Consider the following 21,764-nt stretch of genomic DNA (forward strand, 5'->3'; position numbering starts at 1 on the left):
CCTGCGCTTCACGTCCCTCCCTCAGCACTGAGCGCCCGAGGACCGGGCCTTCGCCGTGCCCGTCACCCTCGAGTCGTGTGCGCTTTTGAAAAGCCTCGGCCGGTTTTTAAGTGGGACCCGGTCGGGCATTTCCATTGCGCTCAGAGCCTTGTCTCCTCTACCTGGAGCAGTGCCCTCTGCCCTCGGTGTGTCTCTCATGCCACTGATGTATTCGAAGGGTCCCACAGTCGTGTGGGATGACCTGTGACCCCACAACCTCCGCCTTTTTTAAGGCTCCAGGATGTCCCACTGAATGGGTGGTGGACCACTTGTTTCTTGGCCCCGTGCAGGACAGACGTTTCTGGCGTATGTCTTGGGCCGTGTGTCAGTCTTCCCTCTTGCACACTTGTGTGCATGTACACACGCTGTCTGGCCGTCCCTCTGCTGGTGTGGAGTGGCGGGCGAGGCTGTCCCCTACGGGCCCCTGTGGGAGATCCCAGCTGTGATTTGGTTTGAGGCGAAGGTCGCATAACACAGTTACGTGTTTTGAAGCGTGTGGTTGGTGGCGTTTAGCGTGTTCACAGTGCCGTGTGACCCCCACCACTCCCGTGGCGGAGCTTTTCGTCGTCCTAGAACACCCGGCCCTTAGCACTCGCGCCCCGTCCCCTTCTCCCCTTTGAGCCTACTCGCTGCCTCTGGATTTGCTTCCGCACGTGTGTTTTACCCAAGGAAGTTTACGACATGTGACTCTGCACGTTGGCCTTGCACCTTTATATGTGGACACGTGTAAGAAGCTGGATTAAATGCTTGCGTGAGCCTGGATGCTTAATCTTAAAGGCTTACTCCAAAAGCAAGGCATTGGCATTTGAAGCTGTGGACAGCTTATGCGCAGCAACTGTCTGTTAGAACCTGTTGTTCCTTAGGGCGAGATCTTGGTTATAATCCTGTCTGTTTTTTCTCTGAGGAACTCTTGATTTTTTTTCTTGCTGTTTCAGGAAGACAAGAGGGTTTGAAATACTTTGTCCAGAGCTATAGCCCATCAGTAGATTAGCTAGACTAACCCCAGACAGCTCACAGAGACCAGAAACTATGCAGTTCTCGCTTTTTCTGGGCGGAAGGCCTGGCTTGCCAGGTGGCGTAATAGCCATTCCTCTGTGAATGTGGTTTCCAGGGACCTCATGTCTTGGATCAATGGAATCCGAGGGTTGGTGTCCTCGGACGAGCTCGCCAAAGATGTCACCGGAGCCGAGGCCCTGCTGGAACGACACCAGGTGGGGGGGCCTGCAGAGGAGCGGGGATGTGCTTGCCCTGCCGGGCCGGGCGGGCCTTTGCCGTTGACGTGAGAGTGGGCAGCTACTGCCAGTTACCTAATCCCTTCCCTCCTCTTGGCAGGAGCACCGGACGGAAATTGACGCCAGGGCTGGCACTTTCCAGGCATTCGAGCAGTTTGGGCAGCAGCTGTTGGCCCATGGGCACTATGCCAGCCCTGAGATCAAGGAGAAACTGGATATTCTGGAGCAGGAGCGCACAGACCTGGAGAAGGCCTGGGTCCAGCGCAGGATGATGCTGGATCAGTGCCTCGAATTGCAGGTGCATGTGCCGGACTGTAGCTTCCTGTTGGATGCTGGGTTTCTGACCAGGTATTGCGCTGCCCAAGGCTCCACCTTCTCACCTGCCTCTCCCCTTCCTCAGCTGTTTCATCGGGACTGTGAGCAAGCTGAGAACTGGATGGCTGCCCGGGAGGCCTTCCTGAACACCGAAGACAAAGGGGACTCGCTGGACAGCGTGGAGGCCCTGATCAAAAAACACGAGGACTTTGACAAAGCAATTAACGTCCAGGTTAGGCCTTTGTACCTCCGATCGGAATCTGGGTTTTTGCGGGTTGGTGTCTTCTCTCTCTGTTGGTGTACTTCCCTCTTCCCTCTCAGTACTAGAACAAAAAATGGTTGAATTCAACTGGAGAGCTTTGGCAGCCACTTCAAATTAAAATACTTGGGGAGTTCCCATTCTGGCTCAGCAGTAACAAACCCAACTAGTATCCACAAGGATGAGGGCTTGACCCCTGGCCTTGCTCAGTGGGTTGAGGATCAGGTGCTGCCGGTAAGCTGTGGTGTAGGTCGCAGACGCAGCTCGGATCTGGCATGGCTGTGGCTGTGGTGTAGGCCGGCGGCTGCAGCTCCAATTCAACCCCTAGGCTGGGAACTTCCATATGTCATGGGTACAGCCCTAACAAGACAAAATAATGATAAAATTCAATACTTGCTGTTAGGAGTTCCCGTTGTGGTTCAGCAGGTTAAGAACCTGACATAGTGTCTGTGGGGATGTGGGTTCATTCCCTGGCCTCACTCACTGGGTTAAGGATCGGGTGTTCCCTTGAGCTGTGGCACAGGTCGCAGACGAAGCTCAGATCTGGAGTTGCCATGGCTGTGGTGTAGGCCGGCAGCTGCAGCTCCAATTCAGCCCCTAGCCTGGGAACTTCCATGTGTTGCAGGTGTGGCCCTAAAACCCCCCCCCCAAAAAGGAAAATAAAGTACTTGGTGTTGACTGCACAGGAAGCAGTGGGGTCCCCATTGGGTCCAGGGCAGACCTGTGGAAAAGGGATGTATGTTAATAGGTTTGGGTTTTCTTTGTCTTTTTAGGGCCGAACCTGCGGCATATGGAAGTTCCCAGGCTAGGGGTCGAATCAGAGCTGTAGCTTCTGGCCTATACCACAGCCACAGCAATGCCAGATCTGAGCCATGTCTGTGACCTACACCACAGCTCACGGCAACGCCGGATCCTTAAACCCCCTGAGCGAGGCTGGGATCAAACCTGCATCCTCACGGATGCCAGTCAGATCCATTTCCACTGAGCCACGACAGGAGCTCCCGTTAATAGGTTTTTGTTTCTGGTGTTTTTTTTTTTTTTTGGTCTTTTTGCCTTCTCTAGGGCCGCTCCCGCGGCACATGGAGGTTCCCAGGCTCGGGGTCCAATCGGAGCTGTAGTTGCCAGCCTACGCCACAGCCACAGCAACGCCAGATCCTTAACCCACTGAGTGAGGCCAGGGATCGAACCCACAACCTCATGGTTCCTAGTCGGATTCATTAACCACTGTGCCACGACGGGAACTCCAATAGGTTTTTTAACTTTATATGTACTCCTGGCTTTTGTGAGGTTTTAATGATGGAAATGCCACAGGAAGGAAGTTTTATAGTGAAAAGGAGGAAAAATCTGTGGGTAGATAAGTGAATGCGTGGACATGAACCAGAAACACGCAGAGCTCTTTAGTTGATCCGCAATGCTGTACAGTTGGGTTGTCATGATCGTGGTACAGCTATAAATGTAATAAGATTCATGGAGTAATTAAAAAAATACATATTCTGTTGAAAACTTGACAGTCTTTTCCAATGAAGCCTAATTTTGTGTGTGGCGTCTGCCGGCCTTCGAGCCCCTGCCCCACCACAGCGTGACCTGGAATCTTCTTGAGTTAAACTCTACTCTAGTAATGATTGAAATCAAGCTTTCCTCTGGCTTTTTACACTCCTGCTTCTAAAATGTCACTGTATTCTGATCCCGTCACCCACTAGTCACCCAAAATAACTGTTCTCTTCTGGGGACCTGCAGTGCGGGCCGGGCAGGGCAGAGCCGTCCTGCCCACCTTGACCTCTCGCCTTCGTTTGCCACCAGGAGGAGAAGATTGCTGCTCTGCAGTCCTTTGCCGACCAGCTCATCACCGCTGGCCACTATGCCAAAGGCGACATCTCCAGCCGGCGCAATGAGGTTCTGGACAGGTGGGTGTCTGGCGCTGGTGGGCCTCGCCGCCCTGTGTGAGAGCCCTGGCCAGCCTCGTTCTGTCGGATGCTCACCTTTGGTTCCGCTTTCTCAGGTGGCGCCGTCTAAAAGCCCAGATGATTGAGAAAAGGTCGAAGCTGGGAGAATCGCAGACCCTCCAGCAGTTCAGCCGGGACGTGGACGAGATCGAGGCTTGGATCAGCGAGAAGTTACAGACGGCGAGCGATGAGTCGTATAAGGACCCCACCAACATCCAGGTGAGCCGAGCGGATCAGCTATTTATCTCCACGTAGCCCGTGTTATCAAGGAGGCTTTGCTAATCTTTAAAAAGGGGGATCCAATTTCCTTGTGGCCACAGTGATGCCAGGGAAAGGTCACTAAGGTCATCAAGCAGGACGGGTGGGAAAGCCTCACTTAAATGATCGGAGCCATTTCAGAAGCTCCTTTTCTCATGCGTCTCTTTTGACTCCGCGTCTGCTACTAAAGAGTCTGCAGAAAAGCCCCCTTGTGTTTGCTGTGCCCGAATGCTGACCCTCCCAGGAGAAGTATGACAGCAAAACGAGTGTCTGTTGAGTAGCTCCTACGTATGTTCACACCCTTGTACTGAACTCTTGTTGTTTTAATCTGTTTTGTAGCTTTCCAAGCTGCTGGTAAGTTTTATGTTCCTTAAATGAGTTTTAGTTGGTGCGCTGCAGTGTTTGTGCTGTTGTTGTGTATAGATTCCCATTCCCGTGGCCACACAGTCTGCCAGTGTCGCCTCATTCATGCTCTTCATCTGTAATCGTCCATCACCCCATCCTCGTGTCCCTGTGGGATGTGGCTTCCTCTGTCATAATCAGCCTGCAGCCCTTCACTCCCTCCCCCCTCCCCATCATGTAGGCAAGTTCTGTACAATGTTTGATTTGGGGGGCAGCACTTGACAGCTTTCTTTTAAGCAGTGTGCTTCTTAAAACATGAAGAAGTAAGAAAAAAGGGGGGGGTGGAATAGCTTCTTTTCTGTGTAAGTTTGGGCTTTTCTTGCTGTGGGCACGTGGCTCCTGGTGGCCTAGCACAGGCCAGGTGTGAAAGTCTCCTTACCCAGGCCGTCTGGCCTCCAGCGGAGCCGGTCACTTGGAAAGGGTCAGCTAGAGATCCTCGGAGTGGCAGCTGATCTGAGGGGGACCAGGGCTGAGAGGTTAAGATGAAAGCGGATGCTACCCAAGGGGCAGTGGAAGAGACTCTTAGTCAAAGTGTAGCTTAGAGAGCTTCCTTGTGGCACATCAGCTAAGGATCTGGCATTGTCACTGCAACTGCTGAGGTCATTGCTGTGGCTTGGAGTCCACCCCTAGCCTGGAAACTTCCATGTTTCGCAGGCATGGCCAAAAAAAAAAAAAAAAAAGTTAAGTGGGTGGAAGAAATGAGGAAATGTGAAGTGTAGCAGGTAGATTTTGAGCCAAAGGGTGACCAGAACAAGAAGCAGAAGGGGGAGCTGGGCTTTTGTCAGGCTGTGTAGGAATTGGAGAAATGTTTTTATCCTCTCGAACGTGGGCTCAGGCGTCAGAGTTCACGGTGAGGACGCATCATCTTCGTGCTGCGTGTTGCCAACCACGTGGCTCCATCTTTTGACAGGTGCTGCCCCTGAAATGAAACATTTGACGCAGACTCCTTCCCCAGTTGTACTGCTTTTTTTTCTTCTAGATCCTTTATCCCCAGATAACATTCTTGCCTGAGACCCTGCATTTCTCACCCAGAATTTTCCCACAGCTGTGTCCCCGTGCTTGTCTATTGCAGTGTTCCTGCCCCTTTGGTTTCCCTGTGGGTTCCCATTTACCCAGCCAGGCCCTAGCCACAGAAGCCCGTCATTCTCCCAGCCCAGCCCTCTCCTCTCCTCTCCCAGAGAGAAATTCTTCCTTCCAGCCAAGCCTGGGTGTTGACTTAGCCTGGAGTTTGGGCTGATGATAGCTGCTAAATGAGAAGTCAACCAAGCTAAGGTCTGCGCAGCTGTAGGCTTATCCTCTGTCCACAGGGGCAGCCTGCCTCTCGGATGCCTGGCTTCCTAGTGATCACTGCCTTAGGTGACAGAAAGGCCACACATGTGTCATTTGTTAGAGCTTCTGTCCACTAAGGAGAAAGCTGTGGATAGAAATGGATGTAGAAGGGATTCAAAATTCTAGTTGCTGTGACATTCCTATGGTGGCTCAGCAGGTTAAGAACCCGACTAGTATCCATGAGGACGTGGGTTTGATCCCTGGCCTTGCTCAGTGGGTTAAGGATCCGGCGATGCCATGAGCTGTGGTGTAGGTTGCAGATGCGGCTTGGATCCAGTGTGGCTGTGGCATAGGCAGCTCCCACAGGAGTCCTCGCCCAGAAACTTCCACATGCCGCAGGTGCAGCTGTAGAAAGAGAAAAAAACCCCTCTACAGTCGCCGTCTCCTCCGAAACGTTAGCAAGTGTGGGATTCTCGGGTCTCACTCCCAGGTGGCTCATGCAGTTGTTCTAAGAGTTGCCTCAGGTCGCCTGCCCCTGAGCTCCGGCCTTCAGGCGGGCGGGCAGGCGGGTCCCTCAAGTTTGCTTCCCCCTCCCGCTCTCCATCCCGGGAATCCCTGCTCCCTGAGAGCGAGCCTACTGGCAGGACCTGGTTTGGAAAGGTTGGGGTTTTTGGTGTTTTCAGAGCAAGCACCAGAAGCACCAGGCCTTCGAGGCCGAGCTGCACGCCAATGCCGACCGGATCCGCGGCGTCATCGACACGGGCAACTCCCTCATCGAGCGCGGGGCCTGCGCCGGCAGCGAGGAGGCCGTCAAGGTACTATCCCCCGGCCCCCCTCGTGGCCCAGGGGCGGGGGGGCGGGGGGGGGGGGGGTCAGGTACCGTCTGGGTTCCCGTCAGCTCAAAGGCGACTCCGGAATTCAGTCTTAAGAAAGTCAAGACTCGGGGCCACGTTGCCGTCGGGGGGGGGGGCGGGCACCAGGGCAGGCGCCCACCGGACTCGCCCTCCCTCGCGCAGGCCCGGCTGGCCGCCTTAGCCGACCAGTGGCAGTTCCTGGTGCAGAAGTCAGCCGAGAAGAGCCAGAAGCTGAAAGAAGCCAACAAGCAGCAGAACTTCAACACTGGCATCAAGGACTTCGACTTCTGGCTCTCGGAGGTAACGCCGCCCGCCGCGCGCCTCCCTCCCGCTCCGGCTCTGGCCGCAGGGCTCCCCCCGCGTCTCTGGCGGCCGTCCCCCTGGCGGTGGGGCGTGAGTCGTGTGCTCTGAGGGGTTCGTGGGCAGAGGGCGGGGACGTTGACAGAAGGTGGAGCTCATCTCCGGTGGGACGGGACTCACCTGCCTGCACAGGAGGAGGGTGTGGGCGCCGGGCGCTGGCAGCTCCCCGAGGCTGCGCCCGGGGGAGGCCAGCCCAGCAGCAAGTCAGGACCCCAGAGTTAGTCACGCAGCCTCTGTAGACACATCAGAGCAAGTGCAGAAAGCGTAAGGAAGCAGAAGTTTTTAGAGACCGTGTGTGTGTGTGTGTGTGTGTTTAGCCTGTTCATAGGTTCCTGTAGCTGTTTTTTGTTTGTTTTGTTTTCTTTTTTGGCCGCCCCAAGGCACATGGAGTCCCTGGGCCAGGGACCAGATCCGAGCCACAGTGGCCACCCAAGCCACAGCCTCGCTAATGCCAGACCCTCAACCCACTGTGCTGGGCCGGGGGTCGCATCTGCATCCCAGCGCTTCCGAGACACCGCCCGCTGCACCACTATGGGAACACCTCCTGTAGCAATTTTTATGTCGATTTGATCTTGTAATGTAATTGTTTATTAGTATGGTTTGGTAGTGTTTTTTTGAGTCATGAAAAATCCTTACTAAACACTTGAAAAACTACCTAAAACTATCAGAGAATGGGCCATAAGTTAACTATTCCCTCATTGTTGGATAAGCTGGTGTTCTCCGCTTTTTGGGGCGCACGTTTTGCTGCAGGGAACGTTTTTGTGTGTTAATCTTTGCTCATGCTGCTAATGCTCTGCCTCCTCGGAGAGGTTCCTGGAAGCCGGGTTGCTGTGCATTTGGCCCCTGTTCCACAGTGAGGGGCCAGTGCCCCTCTTGTAGCTGGAGTGTTTCGACTCATACATAGGCCCCCGAGTCTGCACTTGACTAACAGGGAGGGAGGGCGTTGGAGGCCCTGCAGGCTGACCCCGAGGAGGCGGCACCACAGCTTTCGGCTGAAGTTTGCAGCCATCCGAACAAGGGCCCCAGGGAGCAGGGGGCATCCAGGGTTTGCCGGGACGTGAGGTGCGCTCCAGACGGCAGCCTGCCCTTTCCCGTCCAGGTGGAGGCCCTCCTGGCATCCGAGGACTACGGCAAAGACCTGGCTTCTGTGAACAACTTGCTGAAAAAACATCAGCTGCTGGAGGCGGATATCTCTGCCCACGAGGTGAGCAGGGGGGCGGCCAGGCCGGGGTCTTCACGGCCATGCACGCCTCCCAGGGCAACCTGGTGCGTTTGGGGCAGGACACTGGTGCTCTCACGTTGTGGTCTCAGGGCCACTTTATGCTCTGCACTGTTACTGAGAACCCCTGGGAGAGCTTGTTGTGTAGGCTCTGCCTGTCATTGTTTGCCATTACTAAAAGTAAGCCTAAAGCCTTTAGAGTTAAATTAAAACAACAAAAAAAAGAGTTTCAAAAGATTACCTACCGTTTATATAGTCTTTATGTAACTTTCTCAAAATGACAAGTTAGAGACAACAGATCAGTGGCTGCCAGGAATTAGGGACAGGGTAGGGGTGCAGCCGTAGAGGTTACAGGGAAGTTGCTTTGTGCTCACAGAACGGGGTCCTCTTTCTTGACCTTGGTGAGTTGCATAGTGACGGGATGCAGGGAACTGCACACACGTACGGAGACACACAAATGAACGCATATAAAAATGGGTGAAATCCGAATACGGCCTATGAATTATAGCAATGTGAGAAAACTAAGAAAAATGTGTCAGTTCATTTAAAATAAGAAACTCATTAGAAGTTGCCAGAAGTAACATTTTTTAGTATAATATCTTTGTTTTTCCACACACAAAAAAGTGACATTGGTTATATTTTTGCAGTTCTCTTTAACATTCAGCTTACTTCTCATGGCTGCTTCCGAATTCAGTCTGTTGTGGTGTTTCGTATATGATGAAAATGCAGCCTCACACAGGTAGAGCAGGAGTAGTATTTTATTTCAGGTAATTATGGATACTCGTTGACACGACAGCAGACTCCGCAAGTTGTAGTTTCCTCAAGGTTAGTTGCCAGTGATCTCTGAAACCCTAGTCATCAGCTTTTCGTACTGTGTATTGTTTTAATTTTATTGGAGTATAGTTGACTTACTGTACTGTTTATATTTAAATCCAGTGGCCTTCGAATGGATCTTTTACTTACGCGTGAGGCTGTAGAATCACTTGGGAACCACTGATTCCCTGAGTTAGTAGCTCTGCTAGATGACGACCCGAGTCAGTGGATGGCAGGAAACCGCGCTGACTCCACAGCGGGTCTCAGCGGAGAAATCTTCACGGACTGGGAAGCCGTCAGTCTCAGGGAGGTGGACGCCAGTTTTCCAGAATTCTGATTTTCTCAAGAAAGTTTGAATTCTGTCATTAGCAACAAACTAAGTTTTCCTTAAAGTGACAGTTTCACTTTATTCGTTCTGGACAAAGAATTTGCCAGGTCCTGGAGTCGTAATGACCATCGTTTGTCTGCTGGCCGTTCTTTTAAGTGAAAATGGTAGTTGGTTCGTGAAGCACGTGGCTAGTTCAGCTCAGGACAGTCATTGAACTTCATGCAGTGAAGGTGCTTTCTGTGTGTTCGCATTTTATCAGACAGAGATTAAAAGGACATGTACTCAGAGACGGCTCTTAATAAAACTGACAACTTCGCTTTTTTGTTTGTTTGGTTTTTAGGGCTGCACTTGCGGCACATGAAGGTTCCCAGGCTAGGGGTCAAATCAGAGCTGCCGCTGCCGGCCTACACCACAGCCATAGCCACGCGGGATCCTCAACCCACTGAGCAAGGCCAGGGATCGAACCCACAATCTCATGGTTCCTAGTCGGATTCGTTAGCCACTGCGTCACGACGGGAACTCCTGAAAATTGTTTTGATTGCTTAGAACCCCAGGGTCTGCATTTCACGCTTGGAGAGTACACGTGAACGAATCTGAAACCAGCCAGTCGGTGAAGAGGTCCTGAGGTGCTGCCTGGCCGGCGGGTACTTGTGGGCGGCCCCGATTCCCAGCCCCTCCCTGTGTCCCCTGCCTCAGGACCGCCTGAAGGACCTCAACAGCCAGGCAGACAGCCTGATGACCAGCAGCGCCTTCGACACCTCCCAAGTGAAGGACAAGCGGGACGCCATCAACAGCCGGTTCCAGAAGATCAAGGGCATGGCGGCCTCCCGGCGAGCCAGGCTGAACGAGTCCCACCGCCTGCACCAGTTCTTCCGGGACATGGACGACGAGGAATCCTGGATCAAGTACGCTCCCGCTCCACGCCGGGGCCCTCGGGAGCGCCCCAGAGCCTGGGAGGGCGGGCGTGGGGAAGCGCGCCGGGCCAGGGGGTTCACGCTCTCCTGGACGGTGGTGGCGACACAGGGAAGCAGGTCAGAAGGGGCTCAGGCTCAGCACCCGTGCCAGCCTGGGTCCCGCCTCACACACACTCACGTGGGACATCCCGGCCTCCTGTCCTGGTGTCTGGTGACAGTGATCGGCGATGGGCTCCACGTGGTGGTGCGTGCTGGCTCCCCAGGCCTTGTCCAGACCCTGCGCGTGGGTCACTGGGACGCGAGGGCCTTCGTCTCTGGGAAAGGCAGTCGGGGCTGCCAGGGAGGAAGATGTGCGCCCCGCCTTCCCCAGCGTTTCAGCCTGGCCTCTCCCGGTGGCGTGGCCTGGGAACAGGCCACTTTCAAGGACAGGGTCCTCTCAGGGCCTCACTTCCTTCGAAGGCTGTTGGCCTCAGCATCTCCCATGTCACCACGTGCAGTCTGTGCACATTGGGTAAGGCAGGGTTGCTAGAACGACCCCGTGACCCCTCGAGTTCTCCGAGCGCCTGACCCCCTGCAGAGTCACACACGGTAGGGACCCCTAGAGACACGCGTGGATGCTGTTCCTTTGGGAAGTAGACTTTTCCCAAAGACTTGCAAGGACTTGCCTGCCGTGGTGGGTGGATGCAGGTGAAGGGCGTCGCGGGGTCTGGATTTCCCAGCCCTCCTGACCACGCGTCTCCAGTGGAAACCCCGGGAGGCAAGGCTGACCGCCGGCCTGTGTCGTGCAGGGAGAAGAAGCTGCTGGTGAGCTCGGAGGACTATGGCCGCGACCTCACAGGCGTTCAGAACCTGAGGAAGAAGCACAAACGGCTGGAGGCAGAGCTGGCTGCCCACGAGCCGGCGATTCAGGTGAGGAGGGCCCTCCTGGCTGCGTGGACGGTGGGTTTGAGGCGGCCTGGGTGACCCACAACGAAGTCCTCTGTGCTCATTGGCCTCCCCGAAGCCTCCAGAGTGTTTATGGTCCCTCACCCAGAGCAGGGGTGGGGAGGAGGGTCTGAGTTGGATGCTGTGGCCCTTTCCTGGAAGCATCTAGAAGTGGGCGATCTAGACGGGCTGTCTAATCGTTCGTGCCTGTCAGGGTGTCCTGGACACGGGGAAGAAGCTATCCGATGACAACACCATCGGGCAGGAGGAGATCCAGCAGCGCCTGGCGCAGTTCGTGGAGCACTGGAAGGAGCTGAAGCAGCTGGCAGCAGCCCGGTGAGCGGTCGGGGTGGTGGAGCCCCGAGCTCCGGGCTGTGTCCCCTCCACGGCCGGCTTGCGCCAGAGGCGCTCCCACAGGCCCTTCTGTGACGCCAGTCCATGCGCTGGCGCCAGTCGTGTGGTCCCTGCTTTGTACTGGGCAGAGGGCTTGAGCGAACCGGTTGCATCCCACGCTCGTCGTGAACATTGTGAGTGTCCAGGTCGGAGGAGCTCACGGCTGATCCTTCACTGTGTGTCATGATTAGGGGCCAGCGGCTGGAGGAGTCCTTGGAGTATCAGCAGTTTGTAGCCAACGTGGAGGAGGAGGAAGCCTGGATCAATGAGAAGATGACCCTGGTGGCCAGCGAAGACTACGGAGACACTCTTGCTGCCATCCAGGTCAGAGACCCTGCAGAGGCTGCTTGCTGGCCTCCTTTTTCCTGCCACTTTGCCCAGTGGCCAGGCTCTTAGGGGAGGGTGCTCGGGGCCCCCGTGAGAGCTGCTGCCCCTCTGTAGACGGGACGCAGAGCCCTGCTGTCAGCCCAGCCGTCCTGAGCATCGCCACCGAGGGGGACTGCGCTCTGTCGGTTTCCTGTGGCCGCCCTGACAAAGGGGCACCAAGTGGGGTGCTTTAAAATAACCGAAACTGATGTCTTACCGCTCGGGAGCGAGACGTCTGAGATGAAAGTGTTGCCAGGGCCTCGCTCCCTAGAAAGCTTCTCGGGGAGGAGCCTTCTTGCCTCCTCCAGCTTCTGGAAGCTTGGCTTGTGGCCGCCCTGCTCCAGCCTCGGCCCGTGGCTATGCCTCGTGTGGACCCTCTCTGGGTGTGTCTGCACCCAGGTTTCCCCCTGATACTAGACTCCAGTTCCCCGGGTTAGGGCCCACCCTGGTGACCTTGTCTGACCTCGATTGCATCTGCAGAGACCTCTTTACCGCACCCATAGGTGCCGGGGGTTAGAGCTTCATGGTGTAAGGGATGCAGTTCAGCCCGTAATGTCCTTCCTGTACGCTGGTTAACTATTGCTGCATAACAACGCAAACCAACAGCTTCTTTCCCACGGTTCTGTGACTTGAAGGGTGTTCCCTCTGCTGCTTGCACTCGAGACCCCCTCACAGGCAGCGGGCAGTGGCCTGGGAGATCCTTGATGGTGTCAGGCATGTGGCTGGCAGCTGGTCCCAGCTGGGACAGTCCCCTCCCCAGGGCCTCTCACTGTCCAGCCAGCCTAGGTCAGCTGCTTCAGGCGGCATTCAGAGAGGCCAAGGCAGAGGCTGCAGGGGTCCTGAGGCCTGGCCTATGGGGCAGAGCTGTCGCAGAGCAGCCCGGGTCCCAGAGGACGAATCGACCGCCTTCTTGGGAGCACCTGCACGTTGCGGTCAGATGTCCCTCAGTCCGTGCCGGCCTCTGTGGAGCCAGAGTTCAAATCCCGAGAATGGAATGGACCCGAGTCGCATTCCTCACAGCCAGGACCCTGATCCACTCGTCGGGGGGTGCAGGGAGAAGTTAGCGGAGCAAGGGACCCCGCGTCGCCTGCATGGCCGAGTTCCCTGGAGGCCAGTACGAGGGGCGCTGTCTCCACCACTTAAGCCGTCCCAGGAAAAGAAGTCGAGGGCGCTCGGGTGCTCAGGTTAAACCTCAGGGTGGGCGTCGCTCTTCTGTTGGTGCTTCTCCTACGGGGCTTGGTGTCCCGTTCTGCGGTCTCCTGAAGGGGCTGTGCCGATGGACCAGCAAGAGCTTCTCCCCTCCGGGAGGCCTTCCCCAGCTCGCCCACCGCCGGGCCCACGGGCGTCTTCATCGGACCACATCCCCTGACGTCACCTGTTTGTTTCTCCGTTGTTTTAGCCCCAGCTGGACCAGGGGGCGAGTGAGGGCACCTGCTTTCTGTCCCTCTGTCCCTGGGACCTGGCCCCACACACAGGCCAGGCGCTCAGTGGCCTCCTTGGTGCTTCCGCTCCAGGGCCTGCTGAAGAAGCACGAAGCCTTTGAGACGGACTTCACCGTCCACAAGGACCGGGTAAAGGACGTCTGCGCCAACGGGCAGGACCTCGTCAAGAAGGTGAGCCTGGCTGGCTGGTGAGACCCCCGTTCCCGCTCGGGGACGCCCGTGTGCTGGTCCCACAGCCGCCCCCAAGCTCCTCCCTGGCCTTGTCACCCAGCAGAGGGCTGTGGGGAAACTGGTAGCACCTTCATTCCCGTGTTGGTGGTTAACCGGATGTGTTCCCCTTGTTGAAGCCAGTTAGTGAAGTGACTCTGCAGCGCTCGGCTTTTTCCCGCCTTCATTAGGCGAAAGAGCACCCCCGCTGGTCCCTGTGTGCTGGTGGCAGCCCCGCCTGGTGCTCTTTCAAGTTTACTTTCCAGCAACAGGCGCTTCATAGAGGTGGTGGGCAACACCAGCGGGCAAATCCAAACAGTCCCCCGTGAGGCCACAAGCAGATGACGGCTGGTCCCGCCTGTTCCTGACCCTCCAGGCTCTCTCCTCATACAGAGCCTCCCACTGCGCTGACGGCACCTGTGCGATTGGGTTACACACCACATAAAACCCAGCTGCTGTACGGGACGGGTTTTTTGGTTGTTGGTTTTTTGCTTTTTTTAGGCCACACCCGTGGCATATGGAAGTTCCCAGGCCAGGGGTCGAATCGGAGCTACAGCTGCCGGCCTACACCACAGCCACACTCTGCCAGATCAGGCTGCATCTGCAGCCTACACCACAGCTCACGGCAATGCCAGATCCTTAACCCACTGAGTGAGGCCAGGGATTGAACCGGCAACCTCATGGTTCCCAGTCAGGTTCGTTTCCGCTGCACCACAGCGGAAACTCTGAGGCTTAATGATTTTTAATATCAGTGTGAAAATCTTGTTCTGAGTTCCTGTTTTTGTTGCATATGCATAGTAGCCTTTAAGGCACAGTTGTTTAGGCTTTTCCTAATTTTTTGCTCTCAAAGCTAATACTGATGAAAAATGCCATCATTGTGACTTAGGGTTTTATCTCATTCTTCGTTATCACTCGTAGGAGTAGAATTGCCATTATCCGTCATTCTTAGGCTCTTACTCTATATTGTTCTTAGAAAAGCCTTCCCGGGGCTCCCCTTTGGCACAGCGGGTTAAAGATCCAGTGTTGTCACTGCAGCGGCTCGGGTCGCTGCTGTGGCGCAGGTTAGATCCCCGGCCTGGGAACTTCCACATGCCGTGGCCAGAAAAAAAGAAAAGCCTTTCCCGCTGGTGTGGTGGCCGCAGGCAGAGAGCACATGGCCCATCTTCCCAGGAGGGAGGGTGCAGATCGGGCAGCTCGGGAAGGTGCGGCTGACCAGGTGCGCCTTCTTTGTGGCCTAGAACAATCACCACGAGGAGAACATCTCCTCAAAGATGAAAGGCTTGAACGGGAAGGTCTCAGACTTGGAGAAAGCCGCTGCCCAGAGGAAGGCAAAGCTGGACGAGAACTCGGCCTTCCTTCAGTTCAACTGGAAGGCCGACGTGGTGGAGTCCTGGATCGGTAAGCGCCACCCGGAGTCCCTTACCCTCCCGGGCCAGGGAGGCTGCCTGCTTCCTGGAGAAGAAGCGGCTGGAATGTGGTGGATCAGAGACCCTGCTGCCCGGCAGACTGCTGCTGGCATCAGGACAGGGCCTGAGGCAGAGCCAAGGCCTCAGCGATGCCCCTGGGCCACACAAGGGTTAACAAAAAAGAGGACCTGTGATGGTGAAAGGAGCAGTGGACATCACAGCACAAGCAGCGTGCCCGCAAGAGCAGCCTGCCTCAGTGCACGCACGCACGCACGCCCACCCCTCCCGCTGCTTGGGTCTGGGGTGGGAGCCAGTCCCCGGCCGAGGAGGAGCTGGGCTGATCTCCAGGCCTTGGTGGTTGCTGTCGCCCTTAGTAGTGACTAAACCACACCTAGGACAGGCTGGAGGGACCTCTTGGTGACACAGATGTGGGGTGGGGGTGCTGCCTGGGTGCCGGGAAGAACCGGCTAGCGTGGGTTCAGCGCTTGCTCTTGGTGATACTGGGCTGGAAACGCAGCGCGATACCCGCTGCCTCCGTCTTCCCTGCAACTCCGCCCCACCGCGTGGCGAACGGATCGTTGACGCCCTGTGCTTGGTTTTCCAGGTGAAAAGGAGAACAGCTTAAAGACAGATGACTATGGCCGAGACCTGTCCTCTGTCCAAACTCTCCTCACCAAACAGGTCAGTCACGGCCCCCTTGCCGACGGATTGAAATTTACTCTCCTGGTATTTCCTGGTGGGTGAGTGGCAGTCAGCGTCCTCCACTGAGACGGTTGACCATTTTACATCGGGCCCTGGGGACGCGGCAGTGACCGGGATGCAGTCCTGGTCCCCAGGAGGCTCAGCCCGGGCCTCTGGGCCGAGGCCTGACAGGTGCTGACGGGCCGAGCACAGCAGGATGTGCCGATCGTCACTCACCCAAGCGGCGTTTGACTCGGTTTCCAGCAGGCTGGGGTGGCCAGAGGAGACCCCTGCTAGGTCACGGGGGTGAGCCAGGCGTGTAGGAGCAGAGAGAGCCCGAGGCGGGAAGTGGGGCTGGGAGGAGCTGCTGCGGTGCCCTGCAGTCTGAAGGAGGTGCAGAAAAGTGACCAGGTGTGACCGGGTGTCAGGAGTGGCTGAGGACGAGGCTGGCAGTCTGGCCCAGGCAGCTGGCCGTCGGATGCAGGTGCCCTGCCAGCCGAGGCACCGGCAGGAGCCCGCTGTCCTCTCGGTGCTCTGCTGCACACTGGCTTCTCCCTCCTCCTTCAGGAGACCTTCGACGCTGGCCTGCAGGCCTTCCAGCAGGAGGGCATCGCCAACATCACCGCCCTCAAAGATCAGCTGCTGGCCGCCAAGCACGTGCAGTCAAAGGCCATCGAGGCCCGGCACGCCGCCCTCATGAAGAGGTGGAGCCAGCTTCTGGCCAACTCGGCCGCCCGGAAGAAGAAGCTGCTGGAGGCGCAGAGTCATTTCCGCAAGGTAAGCGTGGCCCCGGCCAAGCTCAAGGCCCAGGGAGGGCAGACCCACCTCCCAGGACAGAGGTTCTGCCCAGGCGCGGGGAGGCGACTTAAACCAAGGCAGAGGGGGACCCCTGCTCTCTCGCAGGACTGCGCTTGGAGGCGCCCAGGCCAGGCCGAACTTGCACGGAGCGCCCTCAGCAGTGGGACGGGGAGGAGGGAGGCCAGGCCGAGCCCCGAGCCAGCCCCTGCCGCGCTGGGCCCGTCCCCCGGCTTTCCCGACCCCGCACCGCCCGCCCTCCGGCCGCTGCCCTGACTCGGTCTCCTCTGCGCTCAGGTGGAGGACCTCTTCCTGACCTTCGCCAAGAAGGCCTCTGCCTTCAACAGCTGGTTTGAAAACGCAGAGGAGGACCTCACGGACCCCGTGCGCTGCAACTCCCTGGAGGAGATCAAGGCCCTGCGCGAGGCCCACGACGCCTTCCGCTCCTCGCTCAGCTCGGCCCAGGCTGACTTCAACCAGCTGGCCGAGCTGGACCGCCAGATCAAGAGCTTCCGCGTGGCCTCCAACCCCTACACCTGGTTCACCATGGAGGCCCTGGAGGAGACCTGGAGGAACCTGCAGAAGATCATCAAGGTGCCCGGCCGGCCGCGCAGCGGGGACGCGGGACGCGGGGAGGGAGCGCGTTTTCCTTCTCGCGGGTCCCCGTCTGCAGAGGGGCGGGGATGACACGCTGCCCCGCCGCCACCTTGGTCCTTAGGAGAGGGAGCTGGAGCTGCAGAAGGAGCAGCGCCGGCAGGAGGAGAACGACAAGCTGCGCCAGGAGTTCGCCCAGCACGCCAACGCCTTCCACCAGTGGATCCAGGAGACGAGGTGCGGCCCCGCCAGCCAGGCCCGGGCTCGTGACGGGGGCGCTTTGTGCGGAGCCGAAGGCCTCTCGCAGTGAGGAAAGAAGGCTCAGGAGCGTGGCCTGATGTGGCTGGAGCCGGAGGGTGGGCAGAGTTAGGAGCGTTCTGGAAGGAGGTTTTCCGAAGGCAGAGCTGCTGGCTGTCGTGGATGGGGTGGGGTCGATCGGGCGTGCTTGGCTCGCTCGTGACGGCGACGGAGGCACAGGGACGAGTGCTGTGTGGATACTGACGACCTTGATTTGTTTTTCTTTTCTCTCTGTGTCCTCTGTCCCCCGCCTCGCGATTGCCGCTGTCCGGACACCACCTTGTCTTGTGGCTGCTTGGATCCCATCTCCGCAGAACGTATCTCCTCGATGGGTTAATATTGACTTCTTACTTCTCCTTCTTCTCCGGGCTCGTGGTGTGGTGGTGTCTCGTGTGCTTGTCTCTCTGCCCTCTGTGCCCCCGTCCCCCTGTGGCCTGGCTTGCAGAGGATCCCAGGATGGGTCTTCCTGCCCAGGGCGGGCTGCACGTCCCCGCCCCACCCGTGTCCCCTCCTTTCCCGGCACCCACGGCCCACCTGGGCCTGCGGTCCGGCGGGGGAGCCACTCCCACCTTCGGTTGAGATCCCGAGGGTTCTCTCAGGGGATGAGTGGAGCCAGGAGCCAGAGCTGGAGTCCAGAGCCTCTGAGAAACCCCCATGCTCGTTCAGCCACTGAGATTTCACTGGATCTTTCTGCCTGTCCCCCCGTGTGTCTGACAGGACCAAAATCAGCCCCTAGAAAGTCACAGCCGTGAAACAGGATGACACTGTTGAGGGGGCTCAGGCAGGTGCAGGAAGTCCCAGCTCTGCACTGACCCCCCCCCACCCCAGTGCCCCCAGTGAGGGCTGAGCTGTCATTTGCCTTCAGAGGAGGTCCGAGTGGCCAGGGTTTCGGAGGGATGGAGAGAGATGGGGCTTGGGAGGAACCCCCAGAGGAGCAGGACCGTCTGCCCAGTCCCAGGGGTCCTCCCCGTGAGCCCGCGCTGGGCACCTTTGCCTTCTCACCCACGGCGAGGGGCCACGGGGGCTTCGCCTAGTGCTGCTGGGCCCTGCCGGCAGACACAGCAGGCGGGGCAGGGTGGGATCGGGAGCACAGGTTCAGCTTGAGCTCCTAGGCCACCCCGGTGTCCGTGCTCCTCCCTGGTGCCCGCGGCTGTCCGCTGGTCTTGGCTCATGTCCCCACGAGGTGCCATGCTGTCCCTCTTGTCTTGCCCAGCCCCAGTGTGAGCTGCCCACGGCTGCCCGCCCTCCCAGGCCGGCCGGCTCTGCCTCCGCCAGGTCCCTCCGGGCGCGGGGGCCCCGCCTGTGCACTGCCAGCTTGGGCCTCGTGGTGTGTGTCCGTCTCGGTCTGCTCCTGCCTCCGTCCTCCGGTGTATTCACTTGGTCTCTTTTCTTTGACTAGCATAGCGTATCGTCGGGTCATTCGTGTCTATCAGTATGAAGTTGGGGATGATCTGTCTGGAAGGTTCTTCTCCTCTTATTTCTCTTCTTACTCACTGTGGTTTTACCGATGCACTCTTGACTTCCCCAGGCAGCTCTGCTTTCTGACTAACCCACCGCCCGCGGCCGCGTGGGAAGGGGGGTCTGTCCTCCTCCCACTGCACCGGCACCCAGCCTCCTGCCCCCAGGTCCCGGGGGTGTGCTTTTCCCAGGGGGACATGGCGTGACTGTGAGTCTGATCTGCTGGGGTAGGAGGCAGCCTGGTGCCTTGCCTTGCTGGAGCACTTTGAACTTGGGGAGATTTCAGAGCTAATCCTGGCTCGCTGGGTGTTAAAAGGGTAGGCGGGGGCAAATGCGGGGACAGGGAGGCCGGGCTGAACCCCCCCAAGGACACGTGCACAGTGTGACTCGTCCCTGCACGTAACCGCGTTTGTCGTCTTTGTTCACTGGTGGCCTGTGTGACCTCACACTGCGTCATGTTGGGAGGAGACCCTCCCCACCGCCCCTCAGAGTTTGGCCCTGGAAGGAGCCTCTGGCGCTGCCTCTAGATAGAACCTGAAGCTGGGGCTTAGTCACAGCCACCCCCCTCCTTTGGGTAGAGTTGGAACCACTTTCAGCTCCCGAGTCTGGGAGTTCCGTAGCTCAGCAGGCTGAGGATCCAGCCTTGTCACTGCAGCACCCCGGGTCACTGCTGTGGCACAGGTTCAATCCCTGGTCCAGGAAATTCCATATGCCGCAGGTACAACCGAAAAACACGAACCCGAATCTGGTCATGACCTTTTTAGTACGCTGGTTTCCATGTCAAGGGGTCACCTGACTGCATCTCCCCCCATTGCTGTCACTGACCCCAGAATCCGGCTCCCCTCCTCCCCCGGTCTCCTATCTCTCCGGTGGCCTGGCTGGACAGGCGTCCTCCCCTGTGGTTGCAGAGATGGTGCCAGGCCTGCATCCCCTCTCAATTCCCAAGGGGTAATTTAAAATCAGTTCCCGAGGTCCCCCTCGAGGGCCCAGCCTGGATCAGGTACCATGGCACAGACTGGCTGGGCCTGAGGAGCCGTGTGAGGAAGGGTCTGGGAGCAGTGGAGCGGCTGGGCAGGCTCAGCCCTGGCTTCCCCGTTGGCCTGGGGCAGGTAGCGCACACAGTCGGCCGCCGCTTCCTGTCCCTGAAGCCGGAGAGGTAGTACCTGCCCTCCCTGGCTCCCAGGGCCGCTTAGGAAAAGAGAGCCCGCAGCAGATAGGGGCTGTCTCCCTCAGGAGAGGAATTGGAGCCCGCAGGCCCTTTTATCTGAGGGAAGTTGATTTCGAGCTCACGACGGGGCCTCTTTGCTCACTCTGCTCCTGTGTCTAGGTCCTGCATGGTGGAAGAATCCGGGACCCTCGAATCCCAGCTTGAAGCTACCAAAGTAAGAGCCTAGTGTTTCTGGCCCAGCTCAGATCCTTCACCCCAGCACCGCCAGCAGGCCTGCTTGGCCTGAAGTCAGGCAGGCACGGGTTGGGCCGGTCGGGTATCACTCTTCCCTTGGCTTAGAGCCCCAGGACCCCCGTCATTTTAAAGTCTTTCGTCCTTGACACCTATTACCTGGGGCCCTACTTGGAAGTGGCTCCCTTGGTCCTTGGCACATACCGTTGCCGCGGCTGGTCCCCCACTGGTTCGTGACTCACACTGAAGTCTCTCCCTCTGTGGAGGCTGTTGGGTTTCTTCAGCTTCACTCCCTCCCCCTTTCCCATTCGAGGCAGCCCTGCTGCATCTTTGCTTCCCCACTCCTGCAGCGCAAGCACCAGGAGATTCGAGCCATGAGAAGTCAGCTCAAGAAGATCGAGGACCTGGGGGCGGCCATGGAGGAAGCCCTGATCCTGGACAACAAGTACACGGAGCACAGCACCGTGGGCCTGGCGCAGCAGTGGGACCAGCTGGACCAGCTGGGCATGCGCATGCAGCACAACCTGGAGCAGCAGATCCAGGCCAGGTACCCGCAGCAGCTCGCCCTGGGGCCAGCAGGCAGTGCGCTGGCAGAGAACGAAACGTGTCACCTGACGTGGGGCGTGGAGGACCCAGTCCCTGATTCTCTTCTCTTCCAGGAACACGACAGGGGTGACCGAAGAGGCCCTCAAAGAATTCAGCATGATGTTTAAGTGAGTATACTCTGCACCCTCCCTGGCAGGGGAGGCGGGCTCGGCAGCTGGGCCTGGGCACTGAGGCCTCGGCTTTGTGCCGCAGACACTTCGACAAAGACAAGTCTGGCCGACTGAACCACCAGGAGTTCAAATCCTGCCTGCGCTCCCTGGGCTATGATCTGCCCATGGTGGAGGAAGGGGAGCCTGACCCTGAGTTTGAGGCCATCCTGGACACCGTGGATCCAAACAGGTGAGCGTCCGGGAACGGGGTGGAAGCAGTCCTGCCTGCAGCTCCTTTCCTCCCCTCCCTACTCACCCCGCACCTTGGCCTCCCCAGGGACGGCCACGTCTCCCTGCAAGAGTACATGGCCTTCATGATCAGCCGCGAGACCGAGAACGTCAAGTCCAGCGAGGAGATCGAGAGCGCCTTCCGGGCCCTGAGCTCCGAGGGGAAGCCTTACGTGACCAAGGAGGAGCTGTACCAGGTCTGGGGCTCTGCTTCCCCAGGGGGGTGGAGGTGTCTTTGAAAAGTGAGGCCCCTGGAGCTCCCCTGGTGGCTCAGTGCGTTAAGGATCTGGCGTTGTCACTGCAGTGGCTCGGGTCGCTGCTGTACAGCAGGTTCAGTCCCTGGCCTGGGAACTTCTGTGTGCCACGGGCCCAGCCAAAAAGAAATGAAAATTCCAGGCAGAGTTGCTCCTCTGAGTTGGGGGCAGAGCTGAGTCTAAAGTAACAGACCCCAGTTTTGAGCATGAGCTGCTGGGGGAGGCGTCTTGTCCCATCAGCAGGGACGCTGAAGCTTGGGCACTAACGTGTTTGAAGTCCCGACTGCCCCCCTCCCCACGCCCGGCCTCAGCCAGCGTGGCTGGTGTGGCTTCGCTGACAGGTGCCACCCTCCCTTCCAG

The 21,764-nt window shown here is 57.9% G+C and overlaps 1 protein-coding gene across 15 annotated transcripts in view; it reads left to right on the forward strand.

Moving 5' to 3' along the window:
- Positions 1-21,764, forward strand: part of SPTAN1 (spectrin alpha, non-erythrocytic 1) — a 65,170-nt gene that overhangs the window by 42,924 nt on the left and 482 nt on the right. For 4 of the 15 annotated variants that reach the window (XM_047768573.1, XM_047768571.1, XM_047768574.1 and 1 more), the window contains 26 exons: positions 1,151-1,250; positions 1,372-1,569; positions 1,672-1,818; positions 3,646-3,749; positions 3,845-4,007; positions 4,386-4,400; positions 6,401-6,532; positions 6,734-6,871; positions 8,031-8,135; positions 9,988-10,196; positions 10,994-11,114; positions 11,344-11,465; positions 11,714-11,846; positions 13,403-13,501; positions 14,776-14,935; positions 15,548-15,624; positions 16,192-16,401; positions 16,717-17,013; positions 17,138-17,250; positions 17,625-17,642; positions 18,710-18,772; positions 20,096-20,150; positions 20,518-20,714; positions 20,827-20,880; positions 20,966-21,112; positions 21,200-21,347. In XM_047768573.1, coding sequence (XP_047624529.1) covers positions 1,151-1,250; positions 1,372-1,569; positions 1,672-1,818; positions 3,646-3,749; positions 3,845-4,007; positions 4,386-4,400; positions 6,401-6,532; positions 6,734-6,871; positions 8,031-8,135; positions 9,988-10,196; positions 10,994-11,114; positions 11,344-11,465; positions 11,714-11,846; positions 13,403-13,501; positions 14,776-14,935; positions 15,548-15,624; positions 16,192-16,401; positions 16,717-17,013; positions 17,138-17,250; positions 17,625-17,642; positions 18,710-18,772; positions 20,096-20,150; positions 20,518-20,714; positions 20,827-20,880; positions 20,966-21,112; positions 21,200-21,347 — 3,325 coding nt within the window. The remainder of the gene's footprint in view (positions 1-1,150; positions 1,251-1,371; positions 1,570-1,671; positions 1,819-3,645; positions 3,750-3,844; positions 4,008-4,385; positions 4,401-6,400; positions 6,533-6,733; positions 6,872-8,030; positions 8,136-9,987; positions 10,197-10,993; positions 11,115-11,343; positions 11,466-11,713; positions 11,847-13,402; positions 13,502-14,775; positions 14,936-15,547; positions 15,625-16,191; positions 16,402-16,716; positions 17,014-17,137; positions 17,251-17,624; positions 17,643-18,709; positions 18,773-20,095; positions 20,151-20,517; positions 20,715-20,826; positions 20,881-20,965; positions 21,113-21,199; positions 21,348-21,764) is intronic. The other 11 variants (XM_047768579.1, XM_047768586.1, XM_047768576.1 and 8 more) reach the window with 4 other exon arrangements.

This window comes from Phacochoerus africanus, chromosome 2 (assembly GCF_016906955.1).
Source record: "Phacochoerus africanus isolate WHEZ1 chromosome 2, ROS_Pafr_v1, whole genome shotgun sequence".
NCBI lineage: Eukaryota > Metazoa > Chordata > Mammalia > Artiodactyla > Suidae > Phacochoerus > Phacochoerus africanus.